At 40.4% G+C, this 27181-nt stretch overlaps 1 protein-coding gene across 3 annotated transcripts; it reads left to right on the top strand.

The window, feature by feature from the left end:
- Nucleotides 1–26362, top strand: LOC148010060 (serine/arginine-rich splicing factor RSZ21-like). 3 transcript variants are annotated; one of them, XR_015689727.1, is made up of 7 exons: nt 2–157; nt 287–392; nt 1080–1168; nt 24002–24218; nt 24544–24651; nt 24746–25071; nt 25245–26362. XR_015689727.1 is itself a non-coding variant. In XM_087673018.1 (6 exons), the coding sequence occupies exons 2-6, from the start codon at nt 304–306 to the stop codon at nt 24792–24794; spliced, it is 549 nt and encodes a 182-aa protein (XP_087529144.1). In that variant the 5' UTR covers nt 1–157; nt 287–303; the 3' UTR covers nt 24795–25153. The 3 variants fall into 3 exon arrangements, 2 of the variants coding, with proteins under 2 accessions (XP_087529144.1, XP_087529142.1); XM_087673018.1 differs by lacking the exon at nt 25245–26362 and having other exon boundaries at nt 1–157; nt 24547–24651; nt 24746–25153; XM_087673016.1 differs by lacking the exon at nt 25245–26362 and having other exon boundaries at nt 24746–25153.
- Nucleotides 26363–27181: the final 819 nt, after the last annotated feature.

Here is a 27181-nt window from a genome sequence, read left to right as displayed (position 1 = left end):
CACCTTGTTTACAAATCGCAACAACGGGCTCGCCCAAAAATTGGGCGGGACAAGACTGACGATTCCAACATTTGACCGGGGCCGGCGCTCGGGGTTAGGAGAGATCGCAAAGACACGGAATGAACTGAGTGGCTGTTGCCTTCTCTGGTTGTGGTCGGTGAGTTCTCGGACAGGGTTCCCATTCTCCATTCAAATGGCACCTTCTGCTTCTGCTTCTGCTTCTGCTTCTTCTTCTTCCTCCTCTTCTTCTTCTTCTGCTTCTCCTGACCTTGTGCGGTGCCTGCAGCACTTCCTTCCGGGGCCATGTCTCGCGTCTACGTTGGAAGCATCGAGCCCCGGACTACCGAACGCGAGCTTGAAGACGAGTTTCGCAGATTTGGCGTCCTCCGCAAGTAAGCCATCAACGTCCCTCTCATTTTCTGTATGCTTTTTGAAGGTTTCTGGCCTGTCGATGCTCACCTCGAACTTATCTGACCGAAGCTGTCCATTAGGAATTTTGGAATTTCTTGCCATTGACGTTCTTTTCCATGAGAAGTGTGCGTCGCCTCAACACATTTTGTTTTCTCACTTGTGATGCCGCAACTCAAAGCTGTGAAAACCGTGTGATTTCGATTTCCACAAAAATTTCTGCAAAGAAATTGACCCCTCAAGAGACGTCAAATAAGGCGACTGTTGCTGATAGAGTTTTTCAGGCACTTGCACAGATGTGATCATGCAAATCCTAACCATTCGAAGAGTTCTTCTTCTTGGTCACAGATCCAATTTGTTGTAAAAATCCCTTGTTTGGTAGTTGCAGCTAGACATGACATTTCTCACTGACTGGATTTTTTGGCCTTTTCTGGGAAAATTTCAATCGGTCCTTCATTTTAGCTCCACTAAAATTGCTTGATTTATACACTTCAGCAAGTACTCTTTCTACACTGCAGTGTATTATTCCTGCATTTCTTTTATATTCGTGGTTTGTGAACCTTGCCATATACAGCTGTTTTTTCCCTACTTTACCATGTGATGTGGAAGCTTGCAGTACTGTTTACATAGTGTCGTGATATCATTCTCTTAAACTGTTGTTCTGTTGATAGCGTGTGGGTAGCCCGTAAGCCACCTGGATATGCTTTTGTTGAGTTCGACGACAAAAGGGATGCGCTGGATGCAATAAGGTCTTTGAATGGTATGTGTGCTTAATACTTGTTATGTTTGCTACTTGTTGACAAGAGGAGGTGTGTACTGTCAGTCTGAAATTGCTCCTTTCAGCTTTAGTGTGTATCATTCTATTTTAAGAAATATACAACATATCTGCATGTGTGTCTTGTGCACATGTGTGTATGAACATTCGTGCTTCATCTAAATGTGCTAAGCTCCAACTTGAGATCCAATGAGTTTTTTTTTTTTTTTTTTGGGTGCTATTTCTTTTGTGGCACTTGACGCTTTCTAATTCTTACAGAGAAATTCCATTTAATGAAATGGAAAATGGAAACCATGATTGCTTTGTTGGAAACTCTGGGCAAACAAAAAACCCTTCAATATAATTGTCACATTAAATGCATGGATGTTGTGTAGAAAAAATTAGAAATTTGTTGAGCCCCATCGGGGTGGTCTTGGTTTTCTCAAAACCATCATCCCTCTCAAAACCTCGTTACCTCCCACAAATGTTTTCCAAGGTGCTATCTCCATAGATTTCTATACCAAATTGGAAAAAATCATTTTTTGGCATATGAAATACCCTCATTCAATGAGATAGTTGCACAAGTGGGGGGATTTTTCACCTCACACAAGTCAATTTTCTACCATGTGGTATGAGGTTGAAAAAAAAAGGAGAGCACCATTGGAGACCCAAATACCAGCAAAAACTCCAAAGTCATTGAAGACACCACACACCTCAAGCCAAAAGAAGAATGAAATAGGATCAACGCTCACATACGAATATTGCATGTAAACAATAATAGCCTCTTTCTAGCTTGAATAGAGGATATGACATCACAAGCTTTATGGCCACAATTGGTTGAATATGATGCATAAGGGTGTGTCCATGTTACAACTCACTTGTCAATGAATTTGATGTTTACTACTTCAAGAGGACAACTTTGTGGCGAAGTCCTCTTCTAGAACAGTGAATTCAAAGCAATTGAGATTGGAGCCATTGTATACTGAGATTGGAGTGATGTGCCTCCAAAATGGGTTCGCGGCCATGAAGAAGAAGGCATGAGAATGAAGGAAATATAGAGGGAAGGAGGAGCAAAGGGATGGAAGGAAGAAAAGAAAAAAGGGAATGCAAGGAAGGAGGGAGGGAGGTGGAGGAGGGGGAGGAGGAGGAAGGAAGGGAGGGAGAAGAATGAAAAGAGGAGGAGGAGAGTAGTAAATGCAGGTCATGGGGCCAAACGTTGTTTTGTTGGTTCCATTCTCTTTTTCCATTGCTGTGTTTCTCTTCCTTTCTCTCTCTGTGTTCATCTTTTCTCTTTTGTTGTGCGCTTGCACATGGTATCATCACCGAAGTGAGGGCTCAAAGGTTCTACGATGAGAAGACCACACTCACTTGCTGTTTGGAGTAGAGCTGTTGTGAAGAATGCAGATTTTCTGCATTGTTTGAGCCTTCTACGAAGATAGAATGCTGGTCATTTTGTCTTGCAAGTTTCAGCACGTTTCATCACACTTTGATGTTCGGGACTCTCCTCTGTCTTTCAGTACTACCTTTTGTCATCAGCCTGATCCTGTGTCCCCATGGACTCCTTGGGCTGTGTATAGGGACTGATCAGTGACCACCAGTCCTTGTATTCAACATTCCTTTAGAGTTCAGCCCATATTTTACTTCTTGCATTCTCTTTTTCCAATGTAGTCTTTCTCTTCCCTTCTCTCTCAGTGTTTGTGTTTCCTCTTCCATTGTGCACTCTCACAAAAATATAGTGTTTAAGATTAAGTGGAAAGTGTGTATTTCCAGATTTGTGTGTTTAATGCTTGCTGTAATTTTGAGTTAAATTGGGTTACACCACCATTTTGGAGATGGAAGGCTGGTTTTAGTAGTCTTTTGTCTTGAATAGGGTGCTGCAATGGGGGATTGGCCTGTAGTTGACCCTTGGCTAGTCAAAATGAACCCCAAATCCAAATGGGATGGTTGGCTTCTTGAGATCTTTGGCAATTCGTTGAATTCCGGCCCATTGATTTCAAGTACTAAGCCTTTAATTTCCTAGTATAGACTTGATTATCCAAAATAGTGTGACGAGATGGTATGCACTCATATTGAAATGTGCCCCTTGGATCCAACTTGCATATGAGACATTGTTACAAGCCAAACTTATCGTAAAAGGGATTGGACATTGAACTTATCTCCCAGCCATAGAGCCAAATAGGCTCATCCTTGAGCTTGGGAGCTAGTAGCACTTTGGGCCACGAGTCCACGACCGCATTCCAATTGGTGTCCCATATCACCAGCCCACACCATCTTGGTGTATGGATACGTCAGCCAGTGGGCCAAGAGTCCAAGAGTGGTGATCACACAATGAATGAGCTTAATAGGGCCTTGAGTCCTATAAATAGGACTTAGTGCTGCCCTTAGTGCATTCGCACTAAGTGACCTCATGACCTCTATGACCAGTGTATGCTACTAGTGCCCATCCGGATGTCTAGGGACATGACACTTCCCCCCTTATGAATGGTTGTTGTTCTTAGCAATATTCTCAAGAATGAAGTGAGGAAAACAACTCTTCAATGAATGCATCGACTCTCCCAAGTAGCCTCTGTCTTTGGGTGGGTTTTTTACTTAACCAAATACTTGGGATAAATGGTTCGATAGGATCGTTTAGTTCTAAGTTTAAAAACCAATTCGGGTTCGAGTGGAACATGAGTAGTATCATCAAGTCGTGAGACTTCCTCAATTGGAACAATCTGTTGAGCTTGTATCAATTGTTCTTTCAAATGACTCACGTGGAAACACAGGGTGAACTCAAGTTTTTGATGGTAAGTCTAACTCGTAGGATATGCTACTTATCTTCTTGGTAATTTAAAGAGGACCGTAATACCTCGAAGACAATTTATAGCACTTGCCAATAGTCATTGAATGGGAGTCCTTTGGGACTTAAGGTAAAGCCATATGCCTTCTTGGAGTCCTTTGGGAGTATAATGTTGATTAGCATAAAATGTAGCACAGTCTTGGGATGTTTTAATGTTTTTTCTTACAATTGTTAAATCTCGTGCATATCTTGTAGAAAGTCAACTACAGACTGTATTTTCACCCTTCTTGAGTCATGGCAATCGGTAAAGCATAAACGGGCTATAACCAATCGAATGCTTAGCATTGTTATAAGCAAACTCAATCTGAGGAAGATAATACTTCCAATTAGATTGTCTACGAGAGGCATATGCATGAAGCATATTCTCTGGTTTGATTTGTTCGTGTGGTTTGCCCATTGGTTTTTGGATGTTGTGAGGATGACATGGACAATTGAGTTTTCAACTTTTGGAAGATGGTTTGCTAAAAATGACCAGTAAACTTAGGATCCTGATCACTAAATATTTCATAGAGCAAATCATAAAGTATATAAAGGTGTTTGACAAAGAGACTGACCAACTCATAGCTTTTGACAATCGTCTTTGTAGGAATGAATTGGGTCAATTTCGTTAATTGGTCGATCATATTTTAAATTGCATCATGACCTTGATTCATATGGGGGAATCTAACCATAAAATCCATAGAAATATTGCTTCCTTTTCTATTAGGGATTTGTCAAGGATGCAATATCCTTGCTTGTTTGTGCCATTTAGCTTTTTTAAGTTGATACTACAGACACTCATGTACATAAGGCTCAACCATGTCTTAATATGTGGCCAATAAAAATAACGAGCAACCAAGGCCAAAGTTTGATGTATGCCAAGGTATCTAGGACTAAGTGCAGTGTGACACTCGTACAAAATTTTATTGTGGATATCTTGATTATTGAATGAATACATTTTGCTTTATTTAAAAAGTAATTTATTTTCAATGGAATGGTTTTTCGCCATCTTTCTCTCAATAGCCAGTCTTTGGGCATTTAGACCGCCTAAGCTTTAAGGCTATTAAGTTCCTTTTGAACCAATTGCCATATCTTATCAAAGTGAAGATATCTTTGAGAACGCCCTTTGAGAGAAAGATAAAAATTAGTTGAAAATTTGGAGAAGGATAAGGCACTGACTTTAGAAATGGACTAAGAGCATAAGCAACCATATTAGTCGCGTCCTTTCTATAGTGAAATTTGGAGTCAAACTCTTGTTAGAGCTCTGTTCACCTTACCTTACGGCCATAGAGATTGGGCTGATCACATAAGTATTTCAATGAGTAGTGGTTTGTCCAAATAATAAATTGGGCGTTGTACAGTTAATGATGCCATACTTTAAGCCCATGGATGAATGTCAACAATTCCTTCTCTCAGGTGGTATAATATGTTTGGGCATTATCAAGTCTTCCTAAAGTGAATTTCGAAGTTAAACTCTTGTAAAAACTTTGTTCACCTTGCCTTGCAGCCACAAAGATTGGGTTGTTCATAAAAATATTTCAATGAGTGGTGGTCCGTCCAAATAATAAATCGGGCGTTGTACAGATAATGACACCATACTTTAAGCCAACGGATAACCGCCAACAGTTTCTTCTCTTGGGTGGCATAACATGTTTGGGTAGCATCAACGAGCTTATAGCTCTTGAATGTGATAGATCGGCCATCTTAATAAAGGATTGCACTTAAAGCATAATTGCTCGTATCTTTATGAACCTCAAAAGGTTTATTGGGATCAATAATCTGCAACATGGGTACAGTGGTAATAAGCCGTTTCAATGTTTGAAAACATTGATTGAGCTTACTAGTCCAAACAATGGGCGTACTAACGTGCTTCTTCTTGCTTCAGATACTCTTAAGCAAACGTGTTAAGGGTTCAATAATATGAGCATAGTCTTTAATGAAATTAAAAAAAAAAACCCATAAAATCTAAAAAAAGATTTTATTGGTCTTATGGTCCTCGAAATAGGCCAATCAAGCATTACTCGTATCTTCTCAAAGTCAATCCAAATGCCATCAATTGAGATGACATAACCAAGATATAATAACTTTGTGTGAAAAAATTAATGCTTGGATAGTTTAGTAAACAACTGCTCTTGTTTGAACAGACATAAGATGATACGCAAGTGTTTTGGCATGCTCTTTTAAGGACTTACTATAAATAAGGATGTTGTTGAGGGAAATGAAGTTACAGACGGAATAAATCATTCATAATTTGTTGGAAAGTTGCAGGAGTATTGATCGAAAAGGTAGGATAAAAAATTGATAATGTCCATATTGCGTTCGAAATGCAGTTCTCGGGACATCCTTTGAAGCTATTTGTATTTGATAGTATCTAGATCTTATCACAAAGTTGATTTATAAGATCACCCATCCTTGGCAATAAATATATTCTTGATGGTCACCTTATTTAGACCCTTGTAATTGACAACTATGTGCATTGTGCCATCTTTATTCTGGCAAGGAGTATAGGCGTACCACACGAGGATTTACTCGGCTCAATACAACCCTTAGCCAAATAGTCTTGAAGTTGCCTAGCTATCTTGTCCTCTTTTGGGCTAAACTTGTAAGGTTGTCGAGAGATGGGATGGTTATCGAGCAAAGTTTCAATCCTATAGTTTAAGGTTTTGCGAGACAACGGGAGTTTGTCAGGTAACTCGGACCAAAAAACATCAGTATACTCATGTAATATTAGATTTAATTACTCACATTTAATCTCATATTAAGGTTATTATTAAAAGAAATTGGTTATATTGATTATTAGATGATTGAACTTTTTCGACGAAGCAAATATAAGTAGTAATAGTTGGATCAGAAAACATTGAGCGAACTCCATTGCTGAAATCATATGTATATTATTTTTTGTGATCCTAGAGAATAAATAGCCCTTGATCACATGGAAATGACCATCAAGCTATATATATATATATATATGTAAGTATATGTATATGTATATATATACATATATATATATATATATATGTATATGTATATATATACATATATATATATATATGTATATATATGATTTTTATAATCAATATACAAGGAGGAATATTTTTCAAAGAATGATGGCACTCTTAGAATGACATCCACATGATTAAGGCTTATAAGTCGAAAATACATGATACGATGGTATTGTTGGATTGAACGATCCAAGTCTAGCACCATTTGATCCCCGATTCACCATAGGGGGGTTGAAATATTAGACACGATAAACTTAGTTAGTGGGTATTGTGTGGAGTCGTATTCTTTACATCAAGCGAGAAGAAATACTACTGTTGCTATTGCTAGCATTAGTTTTTTGTTCTAGGGACATTCATGATCATTGTGAAAATGACTTGTCTAATGGTAGACGAAACGACGGCCCTTTGCGTGATCCTCGCTACAAGCCGTTTGGAGGAGTGTTCTCACTCCTCATCTGTATCATCAAAGTGGTGAAACTAATTGTAGGACATCTTCGATATCTTGCAAGAGACCCACAAGAAATCTGCATTTTGGCTGAAAATAGTTTGAAATAGGAGAAAATGGCTACAAGACTAGGAGAAAGTCAATGTAGAGGGTCTACGTGGGGGATACATATTGTTACTTGCACAAAGAAAGGTGCATTTGCTAAGGAGAGTTGTTGCTAGAGCAAGGAATATGTGTGTTTGCTGCAAAGGATTGTTGCTTAATTGAGGAAGCTTGTTGCCTCCAACAAGAGAGGAAGTTGGTAGCATAATGGGGACTTGGCATAAGAAAAGCTGACACCTCTAAGCAGAAAGCTGCGTTTTCAGCAATGCTGATGTGGTAAGGCCGCTTGGCAGTCTAGGGTTGCCACCTTTGCGATAGATCAATTCTGTGTCTCACTTAGGTGATGATACCATACAAGAGTGTAGGGGAGTTGACTCCTCAGCACATGTCGACTCCCTCATCACACGTATCATATTCCACCGCCTGTTTGAAGGGCTAGAACGGTTGTCACAATACAGATAGGCGAATGGCCATTTGTCTCTGCTACGATTGCCCCATGGTGCCCCCTTTGTGACTGCCCCTTAGCAATTCAAGCAACTACCCGTCGCTCTCTTCAAGATGAATATCGTCCTTTTCCTCTGGCCACAATTTTCAATCATGTGTGCATAGTTGCATGCAAGATTGTGTTTGGGACTTGTGCAGGCTGAAAATAGCATCAACACCTCCTCCAAAACAACTTCTCATAATTGGGATGAACGTTGGTTGGCTATAGTAGGACCTTGGCAGAGTGGCACCAATTGGTAGTGGCTGTTCAAAATCCGCATGTAGAAGTTGCTTTGATACCAAATGTTGGAAATGAGAGAGAGAGAGAGAGAGAGAGAGAGAGAGAGAGAGAGAGAGAGCACAAGACAATGAGCAAGAGTGGGCAGCAATTCCACACTCGAAAGATGCAAGTGTTAGAATGATAGAATGAAAGTACAATAGGTCTTAAGTAAGTTGACCTATCCCAACTCAACTAGAGTTCATTTAACTCTAGAACTAACTCTAGAAGTGGTGACACAACTTATTAATGTAGTTGTGTTTATACTACGAACCAAATAACTAAAATATTGAGCACTCCATAAAATTGGCAAATTCTAACAAAACTCATCATTTGTAGACTCATTTTTTGAACTCTCATCCATAGGCCTTTTCCCTTTTACAATTTTTGCCTACATTTGTGCACTCCTCAATCTACCACAACATGGGCTATAACTTTCAATGCTCTCTTCATTGTCTTGGGGACTAGACATGTCTTCAATATGTTGATTTGTTTTAGTATTGTTTGTTGCAAGTTTCTTCACATAACCATCATTATCACTGCTCTCATAAGCATCCATCTCAACTACAGCTTCAGGTCTATACCATGACTCATATTTGCTAAACCTTACATCCTTGCTTATGTAGATCTCTCTAGTGGCAGGATTGCAACATTTATAACTCTTCTTCTCATCTAGTTAGCCAAGGAAAATACATTCGATAGCCTTAAGTTTTATTTTTCTCTTGAAGTCATTAGAAACATGAACATAACATATGCAACCAAACACCCTAAAATATGCAACTGTAGGAGTTCTTCCATACATCTTTTGATACAGTGATGTGATGAGTCAATGTTGTCCTATTCGTAATATGGATTGCACAGTGTGTTGCCTTAGGCTAATAAGTCAAGGGCATGTGCATTTGGTGCATCATAGCTCTTGCCACTTTAGCAATAATCCTATTTTTTTTTTTCTACAACATTCTATTGAGGTGTATATATATTTACATGTAACTTATCTCTTAATCCCATGATCTCTCAAGTAGTCAAAAAAGTAATCTGACATGTATTCACTTCCATTATCCAATCTCAAGCACTTTATGTAATTTCCAAATTGCTTTTCTACCATAGCTTCAAATTTCAAAAACTTTTCAAAAGCCTCACTTAACATGTTGCAAAAACAGATCTATGTCATCCTATCAAAATCATCAATGAATGTAATGTATAACTTGCATCTCCCACTCAAAGATATCTTCTAACATAGACGTAAAATGTCTAAGTGTACCATTGTCAAAGGAAATGTGCTAATTTCTCCCCCTCTTTGAAAATGGGAGCTTAGATTGGTTGCCAAATTGACATTTCTCACTTTAGCCAAAGTGCGGAAGACAAAGAACGTGTCTAGATTGCATTTGCTTCAGCCTTTGCAAGTTTACATGCCCAATTTTTCTATGCTATAACTCAACGTCTTTGTCTTGTCCATATCCAATCTTTGCATACATAGAACTTTCTATAACAAGAGTACCTATATCCAATGCAAACAACTTACCTTTTTTTTGGCCACTTGCAATCAAATTGCCATTTTTAAACTCCTCAATGAAGTAAGCATATTTATTGAACCTTACTTATAGCTTTTGATCAACCATTTGTCTAACAAAAGCCAAATTCTTAGTGATTATAGACACATATAAAACATCCCCAAGTTTATTTTCTATCTTATCTTTGGTTACTAATGAAACACTGCTAATATGAGTGATCTTATGCAATGTATCATCTCTTGTAGCAACATACTTTTCACTTTGCATTTGTTGCTTTCTATCAAACCATTTTGCATGATGTGTCCTATGATTTGTAGCTTTTGAATCCAAAAACAAATCATCCTTTTTAGGGAGATGTGTCATGTAACCAAATACATGCTCCATAGCAAAAAGATGACCTCTAGGTGATGAAGCATCTCTAGGCACAAAACTTTTGTCTCCATAACCACTCGCATAATGGCCATACTGAGTCTGTCCATGATCTCTAGACATAGCATTTTGCTTATGATAGCACTCTGCTTATGATATCATTCTTTCTCAAAATGGCAAAATTGTCCATAGTAATGACAAGCACCATATGCACTTGTGGATGATGATGACTTGGTTTTAGTTACCTTAAATGGACTTGGCCGCACATTCAAGTCCCTTGACATTTCTATTTCTATGGGAGGTAGTTCTATGCTTGACTTTGAGAAGTTGATTGCCTTGCTGCTTTTACTGAAGAAATAAATTTGGGTCTCAATGCATCTAGCTATGGGAAAAATGCTAGTTAAGATAGTGTATTCTACTATTTGAGAGGGTATGGTAGTTTATTAAGACTAGAGAATCTTCATATGGTTGTGGAGACAACTTTGCTCGTGGTCGCAACTATTTTGGTCACAAAGAATTTATGCCTAGAGGCAGAGGGAAAGCATTTTCTAGAGGTAGAGAACGGTCTAGTCCTCATAAACTCAATTAAAGCAAGGTCCTATGTAGTTTGTTTTATCTTTGCAACATAGTCATTAAGGTAAAGTACAACGTTGAGGGTGATCTGCTAGGTCACCCTCCCCCATCCATTTATATCCCATCATAGGTGAAACAATATTGAAATTTCACCAAATAGCATATGGGAACTTTAGCTCTAATGTACTTGCTCTAAAACCTCTAGTAGGTTGCAGGCCTTTGGTCCTCTCGACTGCACAGATTCTTGGAACTTTCACATTGTTGCAATTCTAACTTAACCAATAGGAAACATTACATGTAATTGACTAGTCCCTCGTGTAACTAACATGCTAGGAGCACTAGATGCATTACGAAACATTCTTGTTTGTATACTTTGAAACATTGCAATATGATTGTGCATGGGAATTTGCATACCACTAGCCATACCAAAACATTTGCCCATACATTCTAGGTATTACCAGTTGCATTTTCCTTATGACTAGCTTTATATGACCAACATTAATACCATGAGTTCCAAACTTATCGGAGTTAGCAAATGCACTACCAAACATGTCACTTTGTGCCCTAGCATCATGCCAATATTTCTATACATTGGGTTTTCCATTCCACATGCCATACCTGGATACATTGGGACTTGCAAACCACACATAGGTGGTTGCATACCAAGTACATTTGGTCCTTGCATCTCCATGGTTGAAGCATTACCAGCCATTGCTTGGAAAATTGAACCATTATCAGAGTAGCCCAAGTGAACTACATTGACATGTATGCCCTGCTGTCCAAAAATCATTGGATTGGCACATCCAACTTGGCTTGGCATATACATTGATTGCCCTACTAGCTTCATTTGCTTATGCTTATTACCCACATTTGGAACATCATGTTGCTGCATTGGCTCTTCCTTAGGTGCATCTTGTTGTCCCAAAGTCCTTGAAGACGATTTCCTCCTCTTGCCTTTGCTGCCCTCCTTTAGGGAGTTCAAAAAGCACATAGACCAAGGACCATTTGCTGATTGCACAAACATTTTTGCTGTTGTCCTCAGTTGATCCTTAAATTGATTATTAAATTCCTCTTACTCTTGTTGGTTATTAGCTTCAAGATGCCTAGAAGGACTCGCAATTTGGTCTTAATCAACATTAATTGCTTGTTGCCCATGGTAAGTGCCTTGTCCAAGATTAGGCATTGCATTTTTCCTTTGTCAGAAGTGGTTGCAACGATGGGAGCATAGAAGACTGTTGTAATAGATTGCACGACACAAGAGAAAAGAGAAAAACAAAAGAACATTGCAAAAGGTGAACTTAAAGAGTTATGCTCGGGATATAGAATCCATATCTTGCTGATCTATGAGCCCTAGATGGTTGTTACTTGCTCAAGGTTGAAGTCGGATGATGTGGATCACCTTTTGGGAGCAATCACATGCTATAGTAGCCCCTTTGGCTGGTAGCAAGGAATGCACACAAACTGTTGGCACTTCACTTGTTGTAGCAGCACTTTCTCCTCTTGCTTTCAACTCCACAATGCACTAATTGGTCAGAATGACACTTAGCCAGCCCCAACCGGTCCTCACCTAGTTTGCACGGGTAATTTTGACAAGTGGCAGCTTGTTTTGCCACTTGGCAGCCTTCTTCGAGCATTAATTAATTGATATTAAGAATATAATTTTTGAAATAATTAGTTATCCATTTGTCCTCGTCCAAGAACTAGCTAGTGCCTATTCACAATTAATTGGCTAACCCTCATACGACATTTTATTGTCCCAACATTAATTGGCCCAGGACTAGCATTTAGTCATTAATTAATATCTAGTCTCCTAATGTCACCATTAGACATCGAATGGCCCAACTAATGGCTTAGGCCCAAACTAACACTAAGTCCCCACAAGTATGTGTCCGAGATAACTTTGTACAACTTTTGTCAATGTCACCCATTGTTCACTTGGGATACTCCAGTGGTCACCATGATTTAATTGACTCGCGTTTTACATGTGCACCTCACATGTGTAGGGGTAATTTTGACAAGTGGTAGTTTGTTTTGTCACTTAGCAATCTTCTAAGTATAGTGTTCAGCATTAACTAATTAATTTTCAGAATTTAATTTTTGAAAATTAATTAATTATCCATTTGTCCTTGCTTAAGAACTGGCTAGTGTCCATTCACAATGAATGTGCTAACCCCCATAGGGCATTTAATTGCCCCAATATTAAGTGCCCTACAACTAGCATCAATTCATTAATTAATGCCTAGTGTTGTATTGTCACACTTGACATTTAATGGCCCAATTAATGGCTCAACCCACAAGTATGCATTCGGCACCGCTTAGTGCAACTTTGATTAATGTCACCCATTGTTCGCTTGTGATAATTAGGCCGTGATTGTGACTTAACTGACTTACACTTTACATGTGCACCTCACATGTGTTCAACTTAAAAATACCAAAGCTAAGCATTAACAATACATGTCCTTGTGACAAGGGAGGTAGTCCATGTCGATCCCATATCTTGTGAGCCATTGCTCTTGGAAAGCTCTCCTAAGCAATTTGTTTGGGTGCATGTTTCATATTGTATGTATAAAGCTGATGATTTGGAAGAGCCTTCGTCTTCATGATGGGTGTTGCAAACTCAACTCTAAGGATCTCATGTGGTACTAATGGTTTGCTATAGATTATCTATGAGAGCATTATAATCTCTCTCTCAATTTGTGTCCGTAGATATCTAGCCAAGATAGGGGTCCAAATTGGTGCTTTGTACATCAAGGGTGGTGTGACCAATGTGTCAAATAACCATCTCCTTGTGTGGGGCTCATGGAAGTGTATTTGATGGCACACTCTCTAGCATGGCCCAATGCAACATTTCCTTGTATGGGTCAATGTTTTTGCCATGGTAAATTTCCTATCGGATGTGGTAAAGGTGACTCCCAAGTAGATATATGATTCCACTATCTTCACCTAGACTGCTCCTAGAGTGAAGCTTGATCTCTTGCATACTGAGGTTGATGTATGGAAGATCAGGATCTTGGTTTTCCCAAGATTAGTAGTTAATGGATGATGTGAGTAGAAGTCATGTAGGGCATGGAGATGTCGTCATAGATCCTTCTATGACTCAGAGACCAAGACAATATCATCGGCATAAAGCATAATAGAGATTGATGTACTTGCTATGTCCACTCTATCTCCTCGTCATCATGTGATATGCTCCTTTATCTTGTTGATGTAGAGGCCAAAGAGTGCAAGAGAGAGGGTATCATTGCTTCGCGCCGATGGTGCTAGAGAGCACACTCGAAAGTCCTCTTGGGCATTTAACTCTGTCTATCAGTCTCTCGTACAACACATAGATGCCCTAGATCATGTGTGATGGGATCCTAGGTGTCTGCAATCTCTTCGGTAGTCTATCTTGTGGGATTGTGTCAGATGATTTTGGAAATCCACAAACTTGGCTTTCACTTGCTCGTTCATAGCTCTCAAGGTGAATATGTGGTCTAGTGTAGAGAACCCTTGTCTGAATCCCACCTCTTAGTCCCTCTCCCTTGGCATAAACACTCAACTTAGTTCCATCACCATTTCATAGATCTTGGCTAGTGTATGCCCCACCATAATGGTCTTGGAGTTGCTCGGATCTAGAAGGTGTTGAGATTTGTGGATAGACACAATGGTGTGCATAGTCCGCTCCTTTGGAAAACCCACCAATGCCTTGTTAAACATAATGCAAGGAGGGGGCTTAAGATATCCACTGTGTAGATAAAGTGCTCATTGTGTTTACCTATATGATCCATCAATTGTCCATGTTATAGAGGCTCAATGGCCTTCCTCACCATGTCATGTGTGAAGGTTAATATGGTGGAGCAAGGCTCAATGGGACATGGGATTTGCAGCTGGTGTGGTATATTGTATAAGATTTTTGCGTGCAAGTGCCAAATCTTTGGATCTCCTAAGGGTGTGGGTCGGTGTGGCTCTTGTATTTTGCGCCATGTGGTGGATGCACCCTTGCTCATGAATAAATGGTACAAATCCAGCAATATTACATAAGCTCGTATGCTTGCCTCTTATGGCAAGTAAGGGTCCTTATGTGTGCGTGACTCCCTCTTTGTGATCTACCCTAGTCTTATTTGGGTTTGGAGGTGTTTGTAGAGCTCTTTGCACTCGTCATCATACCATCTGTTTTGGGGCATGGCCCTAGGTCAAACATGTCCCCTAATGCATGTGGAGTGTGGAAAGCTTTGAAAGGTGGTTGAATGTAGGATGAAAGCCAACTGGGAGATGAGTGTTGCCAAAGAAGCAATGTGCTCAAATTGGGTAAGACCATTGCAAACATGGTGACTAGCTAGCTCATGTGTGAAGTAAAAGGTGGTGTGTTAGGTATGTGTAATAGTTGATGCTTGTGCATGTGGTGAAGTGGCTATGGCGAGAGATAGATAGGTGTGGTATGCGCTAGTCAGAGATGATGTTGTGACCTGAGCTCAACTGACCATATTGCACGCTCTCCTGCGGTGTTTGTTGATATCCTACTTGTAATTGCATCCTCTACCTCCATGTTGGGAATAAAGGGCCATCGTGCCTTTTATGTATGCACGGGTGTGAACACACCCTTAGCATATTTGTAGAGGTACACTCGTCATTGTACCCAAGAACATCAAGTGTGTGCTCTCTCCCCCCTCTACTCTGCACTTTGCTCTCTACTCTTTGTGTGTATTATCCGTCGCGTTCACTCTCATCTTCGTATCAGGTTCTAACAAATTGGTATCAGAGTTGATGGTCCATGTAGGTAGCCAAAACATTGACAGTCATAGGTAGTAGTCGTCAGTTGCAGTCGGCAGCCAGAGTCAGTGCACAAGCACTAGTTATGGGCAGTGATAGTAGTTAGGCCTAGGTGGTTGACAGGTAGAGTAGGCAGGCGTCAGACGGTCAGACAGTGGTTAGCTGGACGAGACTTGCACACTGATAGGATTGATGAAGGCTAGGCGGCAGGCGACATGATACGGAGGCCACGCGATTGACGGGCTGCAGACGACATGCTCTAGGCAACATGATGGACTAGATTTGATGGCGGCGTGCGACGGACAAGACGGTCTTTAGCGGGTCGTCACGAACATGATAGATCAATGGACCCATGTCAAGTCACGCAAAGATTTTTTTTTCTTTGATTTTAAAAAAATCAAATCTCCCTCTAAATCCTTTCAGCCATTACTTACTCTTGGCGAACGTTTCGTGCGTGTAAGCATAGTTCAAGATTTTGGGCAGATTTGTGCCAGAAGTTTGGGGATTTGTCCAGATTTGATGCGAGCAAGACACAACAGTGATATTTGCCTTAGAAATTGCAGGGATTTGTGACATTTTGCCTTTGACATTTGGGGTTTTTCATTTATATGCAAGAATTAGGCTGAAATTTACCCAATTTCTCGACATTGATGTACCTTGGATCTCGTGCAATTTGGAGCTTTTGCTGTTGGGCGAAATTTATTATGCCATTTGGTCATTTTATATACATGTGGGTTTAATTCCATGCAATTTGAACACCTAGCACTTGGGAAATTTGGAGGTTTTATTGAAATTGCTCTATTTTGGCAAAATTGGTCTATTCTATGCATGTTAGAGACAGTGCAGATGTATGGTTGATTCTTTGAGGACAAAAATTTTGGGGCCTTTGACTGTACGTGTCAAAGTTTGTGCCTGTGGGTGCATATACAACAGAAATTGTAGCTAAAATTTGGGACTTCTCATGTATAATGTTATAATGTGATGTATTTGTCCTTGGAACAGCTGTAATCAGTTGTGGAGTGCTAACAAGGTTTAGTGCTTCTGAAAAATTATCTGCAGATCTGAAATTTCTGCTTTTACGTGGTTATTTATTGTTGGTTGGTACTTGTTTGTACCTTGGTCACCTGTGTGACAGTTTGGACTTGCATTTATTGAATTTTTGGTCACATTTGGCTGGCAGCAGTGACAACAGTTATCTCATGCACATTAAGAAGCTCGAAGGGGCACATAACTTTGCAGTCTGGCAAAAACAGTGCTATAATATCCTGTTGTAGAAGAAGCAAGCAAAGCCGATTAAGTCCAAAGGGGCAAAGCCCGCAGATATAGAACATGAAGATTGGGATGAGTTAAATGAGCTTGCATGCTCAACCATTGAGCTATCGATTTCTGATGCCTTGCTGTTTAACATTGAAGGTTTGGATTTTGCTTATGCTATTTGGACTAGAGTGGAAGAACTGTATGTACAGAAGAGTGCCGCATGCAAAGTTTATTGGCTGAAAAAGCTTATGGATTTGCGTATGAAAGAGGATACCGCAATGTCTACTCACTTGAGTGAGTTTAACTCCATTTTTAGCTAGCTGGTTGCCTTGAAGTTCATGATTGATGAAGAATTTAAGGCTATGTTTTTGCTTTGCACTCTACTAGAGAGTTGGGATACATTCAGGACTGCTATGAGCAATTCTAATGCAATCCTTTTGTATGTTGATGTAGAGAGTGCTCTACTCATGGAAGAAATGAATTGGCAGAACAATGCATCCAGTAAGTCTTCCAATGCTTTGCATACTAGGGGCAGATCACAACAGAAAGGCAAATATGATAGCAAGGGACATAGTAAATCACGTGGTAAGGATATTGGATATCATCATTGTGGCAAAAAGGGTCACTTTAAACGTGATTGCTACAAATGGAAGAAAGAGAAAGAATGTTGAGATTCAGCAATCACACTCACTAAACAGCCTCTTTGTATGGAGCTTGAGGGCCAAGGACATGCAGGTTTACCTATCCCATATGCACAGTGGTGCCTACTGCAGTTTCCTACTTTCCTATAAAGCATTGTACTTGCTTCCTTTTCTTAATGCAATGATAGTACTCTTTTCTTTTCAGTGAAGTGTCAGTGTCATTGTCCACATACACAAGATTGTGTTTATGAGTCCAAGTCTCAATCTTGGAACCTAATTCACTTGTGTAACAAACAGTGTCTTTGTCTTCTCCATCATGAGTCCACACTTCTCTTTCCATCCACCATAACTCACTGCCATGTCCTAGATTCCGTATCTTTAACATGGTATCAGAGCGCAGTCGGGCATGGCCTAGCTCATTTCACTCCTCTCTCAGCTCCTCTTCACTCAAATCAGCTCAAGTCCAGCTCAGTCCCAGCTAATGAGCTCATTTTTGAATTCTATCTCCACTTGACCTGTGGCAGCCATAGCCAAACCTGCACCTTGCCTCAGTGGAGCTTCTTGATCTCCCTCCACAGGCAATATTTCAACACGCCTTCTTCTGGAGAAATGTTCCTTGGCTCAGGGCGCTGCCTCCTGTCACTTTAAACACCAACATTAGTGACCTACAGCTCCAGCATTGCGGAAATTCGCCATCGCTGTCCTGATCTGCGCCGCCCCTGTTCAAGCTCTCTACGTGCGCCATACTGCCCACGATCTGGACGATTTCCATGGGGCTTTGATAGCCCTTGACATAAGCTTCCTAGACATGTAAAAAGTTTTGAAAATGATCAACTACAACTCTTGCAATTTGAAAAAAACCAGGCCTCTGTCTCAGAAACCCTAATTCCACCATAGCCAAAATCTCCCAAGCTCTTTTTTTCTCTCATTTTCTCACTCCTGACACTTTACCAAGCTAAAGCCCACTCTAATCCACTGTCCCAGCACCAAATCAAGGAGGGGAAGGACCTGAGAAGATTGAAGAACGATCGAACGATTCTGAACAAGAAGAATCAAGCTCAACATCAACACAGACATAGTGTGTTTTCACACTGTCATTACTTGTGTCTCTTGACACATTGTAATCTGCTCTTCTACTAATAAAATCTAAGAATTCTAGAGTTGATTTGTTGCTGATCTTGCAACCTCAACATGGGAAAAGACTCTCCAAATGCTCGATTTAAAGGAGTCGGGTTTTACACTTGGCAAACCCGCATCAAGCTCATTCTAATGAAGAAGGGTCTTTGGGCCATTACAAATGGCAAAGAGAAGAAACCTCGAGATGTGGACCTTGCAGTTACTTGGCAGAAGAATGATGACAAGGCACAAGCCATCATCAAACTGAAATTGGATGACAGCTACATCCATCATGTGGATGCTTGTGACACGTCCCATGACACTTGGGATAAATTGGATACCTTATTTGGTGCCCAGTCAAAGTCGTCTAAGTATGGTCTATTAATTGAATTTTTCCGACTTGATATGAAGCCTCATACATCCCTGGCATCCCATCTGAACTACATGGAAAGCCTGCTTACTCAACTTGCAGGGATAAAGCTAAAAATGGATGAAGATGTTTGCATTGGTGTCTTGTTAAAAAGTCTACCTCTTGCTTATGATAATGTATCAACCACTCTAACCAATATGCTTGATCCTCAACTTGTTGACATTAAAGCCTCTCTGCTAGAGGAAGAAAAGAAACTTAAAAGCAAAGAAGAGCCTAGCACTTCAAAGGATGAATAAATGTTATATGTAAACAACAGATACAAAGGTAAAAAGGAACCGCTCTTCTGTGACTTCTGCAAAAGGACCGGACACACTGAGAAGTTCTGTCATGCTAGAAAGAGGTCCCAAAAGGCTTATCTTGCAGCTGTGAAAGAAGAAGAAGACCATGGACCAAAAGATGAAGAAGAAGATGAAGATGAAGACCACCAGGATCGGAAGGACAAGACTCATCAGTCCTTCTACTCTCATTACTCTGATAGACTGTTTTAAAAGCCTTGTATTTCCTTGCCCTAATGCTTCTTACCATAAGCTTTGTAAACTCCTCATGTAACTTGGCATTACAGTCCCTGTACACTTTATGAGGCCCTTGTTACAGCCTCTGGATGTCCATCATGTTTTGGTGCCCACACTTGGCCTTTTCTGCGACAGCCTCTGGTGTCTACCATGTTTGTGGTGTGCCCACACTTTGCAGGTGGTTCTCATTATAGCCTCTACACACTTTGTGCCTTTCTAGTTGTGATTGAGGAGGGGTGTTGAGATTCAGCAATCACACTCACTAAACAGTCTCTTTGTATGGAGCTTGAGGGCCAAGGACATGCAGGTTTACCTATCCCATATGCACAGTGGTGCCTACTGCAGTTTCCTACTTTCCTATAAAGCATTGTCCTTGCTTCCTTTTCTTAATGCAATGATAGTACTCTTTTCTTTTCAGTGAAGTGTCAGTGTCATTGTCCACATACACAAGATTGTGTTTATGAGTCCAAGTCTCAATCTTGGAACCTAATTCACTTGTGTAACAAACAGTGTCTTTGTCTTCTCCATCATGAGTCCACACTTCTCTTTCCATCCACCATAACTCACTGCCATGTCCTAGATCCCGTATCTTTAACAAAGAAAAGGGCAAGAAGACAAATGACAGTAAGGAAGAGAAGAAAGAGTCAACCTAAGAAGAGTAGTGTCAAAATTGAAGAGGTGAATATAGTCACTTATGACAGTGACAATGGGGGAATGACATACTCTTTGTCTCTTCACACTTTGATACACATGCTTTACTTGCAGATACGGATGATGCCATGCATACTTGGATTCTAGATTCAGGTGCTTTCTTTCATGTCATCCTTCATTGTGAGTGGTTTTTTGACTATATAGGGGGTCGACATGGTGTTGTCCATCTTGGGGACAACTATGCATGTGACATTGCAGGTATTGGCAGTGTGCAGTTGTAGTTTCAGCATGGTTTTGTCTTCACACTTCAGCATGTACGGCATGCACCTTAGCTCAAGAAGAGCTTGATTAGCACAGGACATCTAGATGACCTTGGATTTCATACCATCTTTGGTCATGGGAAATGAAAGATTTGTAAGGGATCTAGAGTGATTGCCAGAGGTTGTAAAAGTGATACCTTGTATCCTCTCCATGTATCTAGTGTGTGTGACCATGTTGTTGCCGTGACCAAGCAACCAAGTGTTTCTTTGTGGCATGGCCGGTTGGAACACATAAGTCAAACTGGGATGAAAGTGCTTTCTTGTTTGGGTTACTTGCCTTGCTTTTGTTATGCTGATTTTGGGCTCACTGTCCCTCATAATCCATCCCAAAATGGTTGTGCAGAGCGTATGAATTAGACCATATAGGATAAGGTCCGTACGATGATGTTTCATGCTGCTTTACCTCATGGTTTTTGGGCAAAGGCTGTTATGACAGTCGTACATTTGATTAATCGGTCACCAAACAAGTCTTTCGGGGGGGGGGGAGGGAGTTTCCAAAGAAGCGTGCTTGTGGACACTTGAAAGTGTTTGGCTGCGAAGCATTTGTGCACATACGTAAGAAAGAACACAACAAACTTGAGCTAAAGTCCTGTAAATGTATTTTCTTAGGATATAGTGATGAAGGTGAAATGGGTTATAGATTATGGGATCCTGAAAAAAGAAAAGTAGTATGCAGCAATGATATTATCTTTCGAGAAGATCACATGCACAAACAGCCCGAAAGAACAGAGAAAGTCCGTAGGGTTGTATTTTGAGAAGTAATACCTTTTGGACAGTAAAATGTGCCCGCTGTACAGCAGCAAATACCTGCTGTAAATGAACCTGCAAATGTAGAAAATAATGTTGGAAATGATCAGCCAGTCATTGTTCATAATGACGAGCCACTAAATGTGCAGGAACAGCCAGGATAGCAAGCTGTTAATGCTGATTTGCAAGCTGAAATGCTAGGATATCAAGCTGAAAATGGAAATTTGGAGACTCAACAGCTAGCAAACAATGATCATTGGGTTAGGAGATTTATCTAGGGCTACTAGACAACCTGATAGATTTGTTCTTGGTGCAATTAATGTGGCTGAGTATGTCATGTTGACAGATTGTGGTGAATTGTCTTGCTTCAAGGAAGCAATGGATAGACAGGACAACAAGAAATGAAATAAAGCCATGCTATCAGAAATGGAATCTCTTGACAAAAATGGCACTTAGGACTTGGTGCAGTTGCCTAAAGGGCAGAAAACCCTTCCATGCAAATGGGTTTACAAGATGAAGGTCACTTCTGGTTCCTCACCAAAGTACAAGGCAAGATTGGTTGCAAAGGGGTACAAGCAGGAGCATGGAATTAATTTTGATGAGATTTTCTCTCTTGTAGTCAAGATGACTACATTGAGAACCATTTTGGGCTTGGTTGCAGTTGAGGATATGGAGCTCATACAAATGGATGTAAAGACGGTGTTTTTACATGGTGATTTGCATGAAGACATATATATGTAGCAGCCTGAAGGGTTTGTTGAACAAGGGAAAAAACAAATTGTATGTAAACTCAAAAGGAGTTTGTATGGGCTGAAACAAGCACCAAGAGAATGGTATCATAAGTTTGATACATTCATGTAGTCCCGAGGCTTTCATAGAAGTCAAGTGGATCACTGCTTGTACACCAAGAAGGCAGCAAATGGCAGCCTGATTATCTTGGTTTTGTATGTTGATGACATACTGATTGCTGGCAGGGATACTCATGCCTTGGATTCATTGAAGCAAAGTTTTCATGGCAGCTTTGATATGAAAGATCTAGGTGATGCAAATCACATTCTTGGCATGCGAATACTCAGAGACCTAAAGGTTTGCTTTACCTATCTCAATAGGAGTATATGGGATACTCATGCCTTGGACTCACTGAAGCAAAGTCTTCATGGCAGCTTTGACATGAAGGATCTTGGTGATGCAAATCACATTCTTGGCATGCGAAAACTCAGAGATAGGTCAAAAGGATTACTCTATCTATCTTAGGAGGAGTATACCTCCAAGTTTTTGCAGCGTTTCAATATGGAGAGGGGAAAACAATTGGGGTTCCATTGCCTCCATATGTGAAACTCAGTTCAGAGGATAGCCTTGTATCGGATGATGAGAAGGCTGAAATGGCCAAGATACCATATGCTTCAGCTGCTGGCCAATTTTCTCTATCATGCATAGAACAGGCCAATTTTGCCAAAATAGAGCAATTTCAGCAATGCCCGCAAATTTTACCAAGTATTGATGTCCAAATTGCGTGGAATTCAACCTGTATGTACATAATTTGACCAAATGTTGCACAAATTTTGCCCAGATTACAAAAAGCCCCAAATTGCACGGGGTCCAATTTGCATCAATGTCAAGAAATTGGGTAAATTTCAGCCCAATTTGCGCTTGTACATGAAAAACCCCAAATGTCGGAGGCAGAATGTCACAAATTCCTGCAATTTTTGAGACAAATTGTCTTATCTTGCATCACAATCCCCAAATCCGGGAAAAGCCCCAAATTTTTGGGCCAAGATTGCATAGATCTGAATTCTGTGCTTATGCGCACGAACCCCCGTCAAGCCAAGGGAAAATTCAAGAAGAATTTTGGAGAAGAAAAGAAAAAACGAATTTGTGACTCGTTGACTTGTAGCATTCTTCTTGATGTGTCGCCTGCAATCGCGTTGCAGAAAAGGCGCCGCTTGATGCTATGGGAGCTGTCGCCTGCAGCACACAAGTCATTGACTTGTCACGTACTTGAAGACTGTCGCTTGCAGCCCGTTTCGTCTGGTGTTGCCTGCAGCGTGTCTTCAGACCTGGTCTGGTCGTTGCCCGTTGGTCTTTAGTGTGACGCTGGTTCCATAGTCGATGGACCCCACTCCCTAGGCGCCACACGCTAGTTCGTTTTTCGCACGACTTGAGCTGCACAGGCCTTTGCTTGGCAACCTATTCAATGACTGCTTGCATGACCCGTCGGTCTTGTACCATAAACTCTGATACCAGTTTATAGTGATGGGTTAGGCGTGAAGATCGAGACAATCAGTCGTTACACGCAGCGAGAGACAGAGAGAGTGAGAGAGAGCAGAGCAGAGAGTGAGCACATTTTTAGGTACAATGATGAGTGTACCACTTAAGGTTTTTAAGTAGATATATATGTGTAAGTACAAGTGCTAAGGGTGTGTTCACACATGAGCACATTTAAAGGCACAAGGCCTTTATTCCCAACACTTAGCTCTAATCTACAAAGGGTGGTATTATAGGTTGCAAGCAATGATATTCTTCAATTGTTGTTAATGGTGAACAAAAGGGGAACAACAACATAGTGCCTGAAAAGTTATTTGGGAGCCCATAAGCATCAAACGATGCGAAGACATGCAAATCTGATTTTCAATGACAAGCAGCTATCATGCAGCTGTGCAGACAGTCCATGCTAAGCTTTTGTTTCTTACACGATTCATCTTACCTTGTTCAGTCAGAACTTGATGATATTTCCAATGACTAATTTCTTGTATTTTATGCTGTATATCTTCATTTTTTGCTGGACTGTCTGATTAGAGAGATTTCAAGTCATTACCACTAAATCTTTGACATGTAGGAAAGAATGGTTGGCGTGTTGAGATGTCCCGCAATTCTGCTGGTGGTGGTGGTCCACGGGGGAGAAGTGGTGAGGACATGAAGTGCTATGAGTGTGGTGAACCTGGGCACTTTGCTCGAGAATGTCGTCTCCGGATTGGGCCTTCTGGATATGGAAGTGGTAGACGAGTCAGAAGTCGGAGTCCTCGTCCGCGACGCAGTCCTAGTTATGGGCGAAGGTAATTGTATAACATGTTGGGTTAACTATTGGCTTACTACTATTCTATAAGGCTCCAATAATTTAGCTGCAAGTGTATTATCTTTGATAGCTCACACTGACTTTCTTCTTTTTCTATGGTTGGTGTGCTTGCACTGGTCATGGTGGAACCATATTGGCTTTGAACACTTTCAACGGTTCTTTTCCCAAATTAAAAATATGTAAGTTTTGATGCCAGATAACAATGTTTCCAACTCATCTGTCTTTTGTTTCCAGATCATTTGGAAATTGAGGTTTATGATGTGGTTCTCTGTATCCTGATCTTAATATGAGTTGCAGTCATTCAGAAGCTTGTCACCACGCCGTCGAAGCGTATCTCCTTTACCACGACGACGGAGTCCCAGTCAATCACCTCCAGCAAGACGAGATCGTCACTCTTCACCATATGCTAATGGGTATTACATATGTGGTTCTTTGTTTTGAAAAAAGGATGGAAGTAATGCTGTTGCCCTTCCTTAACATTATCTTTTTGGATAAACTGTTATATAGAAGCCCAGCGGCAAAGAATTCTCGTCGAAGCCGCAGCACGACACCTTGATCATGTCATGGATGCTTTGTTATGATGGGGTCATGGATGCACATACAGTTTACTGTTGTGGAAAAGTCCACCTAAGACTTACCTTACTGAGGGGTCAGTAAGTGGGCTTCGGGCCGGGAAACGCAGTATATGTGGCAGTATACTGCAGGTCACTGTTATACTTTCTAACTCTACACTGCTGGCTTAAAGCATTAAGCTGTGGATGAAGTTTTGGATTAGTTGCATGAAGATAGAGTTGGGCTTCTTCAGTAGAGCTCTCTTCGGATGCTTAGCAGTGGTTAAGTTTCTCTCCTATTTACTTTGATGTTATTTCTCCGATGGACATCTGTGTTAATGATGTGGATAGATGTTTTACAGTCTTTTTTGTGAAGGTTGCTGGAGCTGGTTAGTCTTAATGGTTGTTTCATTAAACATTTGCTGTTTTCTGAGGTGTTATCCTGCTTAATGCAGCATGGTTTGGAAGTCTACTGCGCCTCCTCTTCGCCTGCATAGCGTGCATCCTCATTTTTGATCCTATGGATTGCTGCACTTCCTCAGTACTAGTGGTTTTCTCGTATGCATCAATGGTTTCTCACCTCAAGATTTCATCTTCGAAGGTTTGTTAAGAATGCAAGGATGTGGTTTAGTGGATTCTTGAGTGTGCTTTTTGCAGTTCTGCTTTTATATCTGTGTACTGTTCAAGGTTCAGACTCAGTGTGTTTGGACTCTAGGCCTGGTTAATAGTTTCCTCCCCATCCTTTTTCTGGCTCGAAGAAACTGCCTGGATGTTATTCTTGGTCTTTCATATCCCAGATCTAGTTGTATCAAGTGATTCGACAAAAAGAAATAGACAGCATATGCTATTCAATGAAAATAATCACTGATGTTTTAGCAAGTGGATTCTCTTATTTCTCATTTCAAAATCCATATTTAAAGATGCAGATGTGATAAGATTAATGTCTACTTATGTGAAACCACCTTTGTAAGCGCATTCTGAGAGGTCTGCCCTGAGTTTGCTTTTATTTGCCTGTGGAATGCTTAAGTATATAGATGAAGAGGATATGATGAAATAGAGTCTTATTGGATTCACAGGGAGTAAACTGGTAGTAGTCTGGCGAAGAATTGTGCTTTCCTAGATCAAAGCATGTCCTGCTTCTTTGACAGCTTTTGGTTCATCTCGTGTGTCTCATCTTTGCTTTTGTTCATTTCTGCTAGAGTTGTTCCTTGATCTATTGGTTGGGGACTAGAAGTTGACTCTTGTTTCTATATATCCGGCTTTTGTAAGATACCTGAGAACAGTCCATATGGATGAATATCGATGTTCAAAAATGTACAGCTCGGTGGTATCATTCTTTGAAGCCACCACCTCTGGCAGTACATTAAGAGGCAATGCTTTTTAGAGAGCTGTGCGGGCATCAAGTTAATTAAAATGATAAGTTGTAAAATTAATTTGCACTTCAATTGACCTCTTTGAGGTGCATTCTTGACCATCTAAGCAAATGGAGTTGCTTGTTATGAGCCTGTATCAAACACTTGGCATGCTTTTCAGATGCCATTGTATCTAGTGACTCGATTAGTGTCTTCGCTGAATCACATTGGTAAATCAAACCTCCTGAATTGTAAGGTGTAAAGGAAATAGCCTGTTGCAATTGGTACAAATATTTTTTTGTTGTCTATGAGGTTTGTTTTCTTATTTGCTTAAGAGTTTTATCTTTAAACCAAGTGCGGATAGATGGTTTTTATTTGAAGGCCATTGATAGATAGAAGGATAATTACATCTAGAACTATTTAAATCATATTGTTTTGCAATCCACTTGATATGAGATGCCTTTCTTTGAGAGTGTAGTGAGGAAGCCTCTTTGCTATCATTATCTATATACTTTTGGCCTAGCTTGCATCTAAACCTAGTGGATTGTCATAGTGTGCATTCATCCTCATGAAGTGTCAATTGTCTCAGCCTAGCAAAGGGATTTACAACAATATTGTCGAAGTGTCGAAATTATAAACCTTATGCAAAGAAAATAGCAAGCATGTAGATCCCTCCATGGATGAGATGTTGCATTTCCATACTAATAAGAAATTACGCAGTGCAAGCAAGAAAGGTCATTCAGATATTAGACAATTATCATGTGGAGTGCATGATTAACACTAACCAATACATATTCTATGGGCAAAATAAGTATTTTAAGGAACGAGTCATATTGACAAAAAGGATACCCATAAGTATCATTCTCTTGATGGCTCTTCATGTTCTTCTCGCAATCACCCCTATGAGCTAGAAGAGGTCTCTTTATCAAATGTTGGATAATGTGGTTAAGATCACAATCGAGCAACATGGATGTTCAAATGCCATGTATCCACTCATCAATACAACAACTAATCTCTAGAGCTAGTCCCCGAGGACAATG

The sequence above is a fragment of the Lygodium microphyllum genome, chromosome 30 (assembly GCF_053477565.2).
Source record: "Lygodium microphyllum isolate KBCC chromosome 30, Lygodium_microphyllum_v1.1.10, whole genome shotgun sequence".
Lineage (NCBI taxonomy): Eukaryota > Viridiplantae > Streptophyta > Polypodiopsida > Schizaeales > Lygodiaceae > Lygodium > Lygodium microphyllum.
This window is presented reverse-complemented; position numbering and strand designations above follow the sequence as displayed.

Bases quoted from the DNA above. Each gene is read 5' to 3' on its own strand.
- LOC148010060 (XM_087673016.1), top strand. From the start codon at position 304: ATGTCTCGCGTCTACGTTGGAAGCATCGAGCCCCGGACTACCGAACGC. The intron at 24,219-24,543 runs GTAATTGTATAA...GCAGTCATTCAG, and splicing joins AGTCCTAGTTATGGGCGAAG to AAGCTTGTCACCACGCCGTC. The intron at 24,652-24,745 runs GTATTACATATG...ACTGTTATATAG, and splicing joins TCTTCACCATATGCTAATGG to AAGCCCAGCGGCAAAGAATT.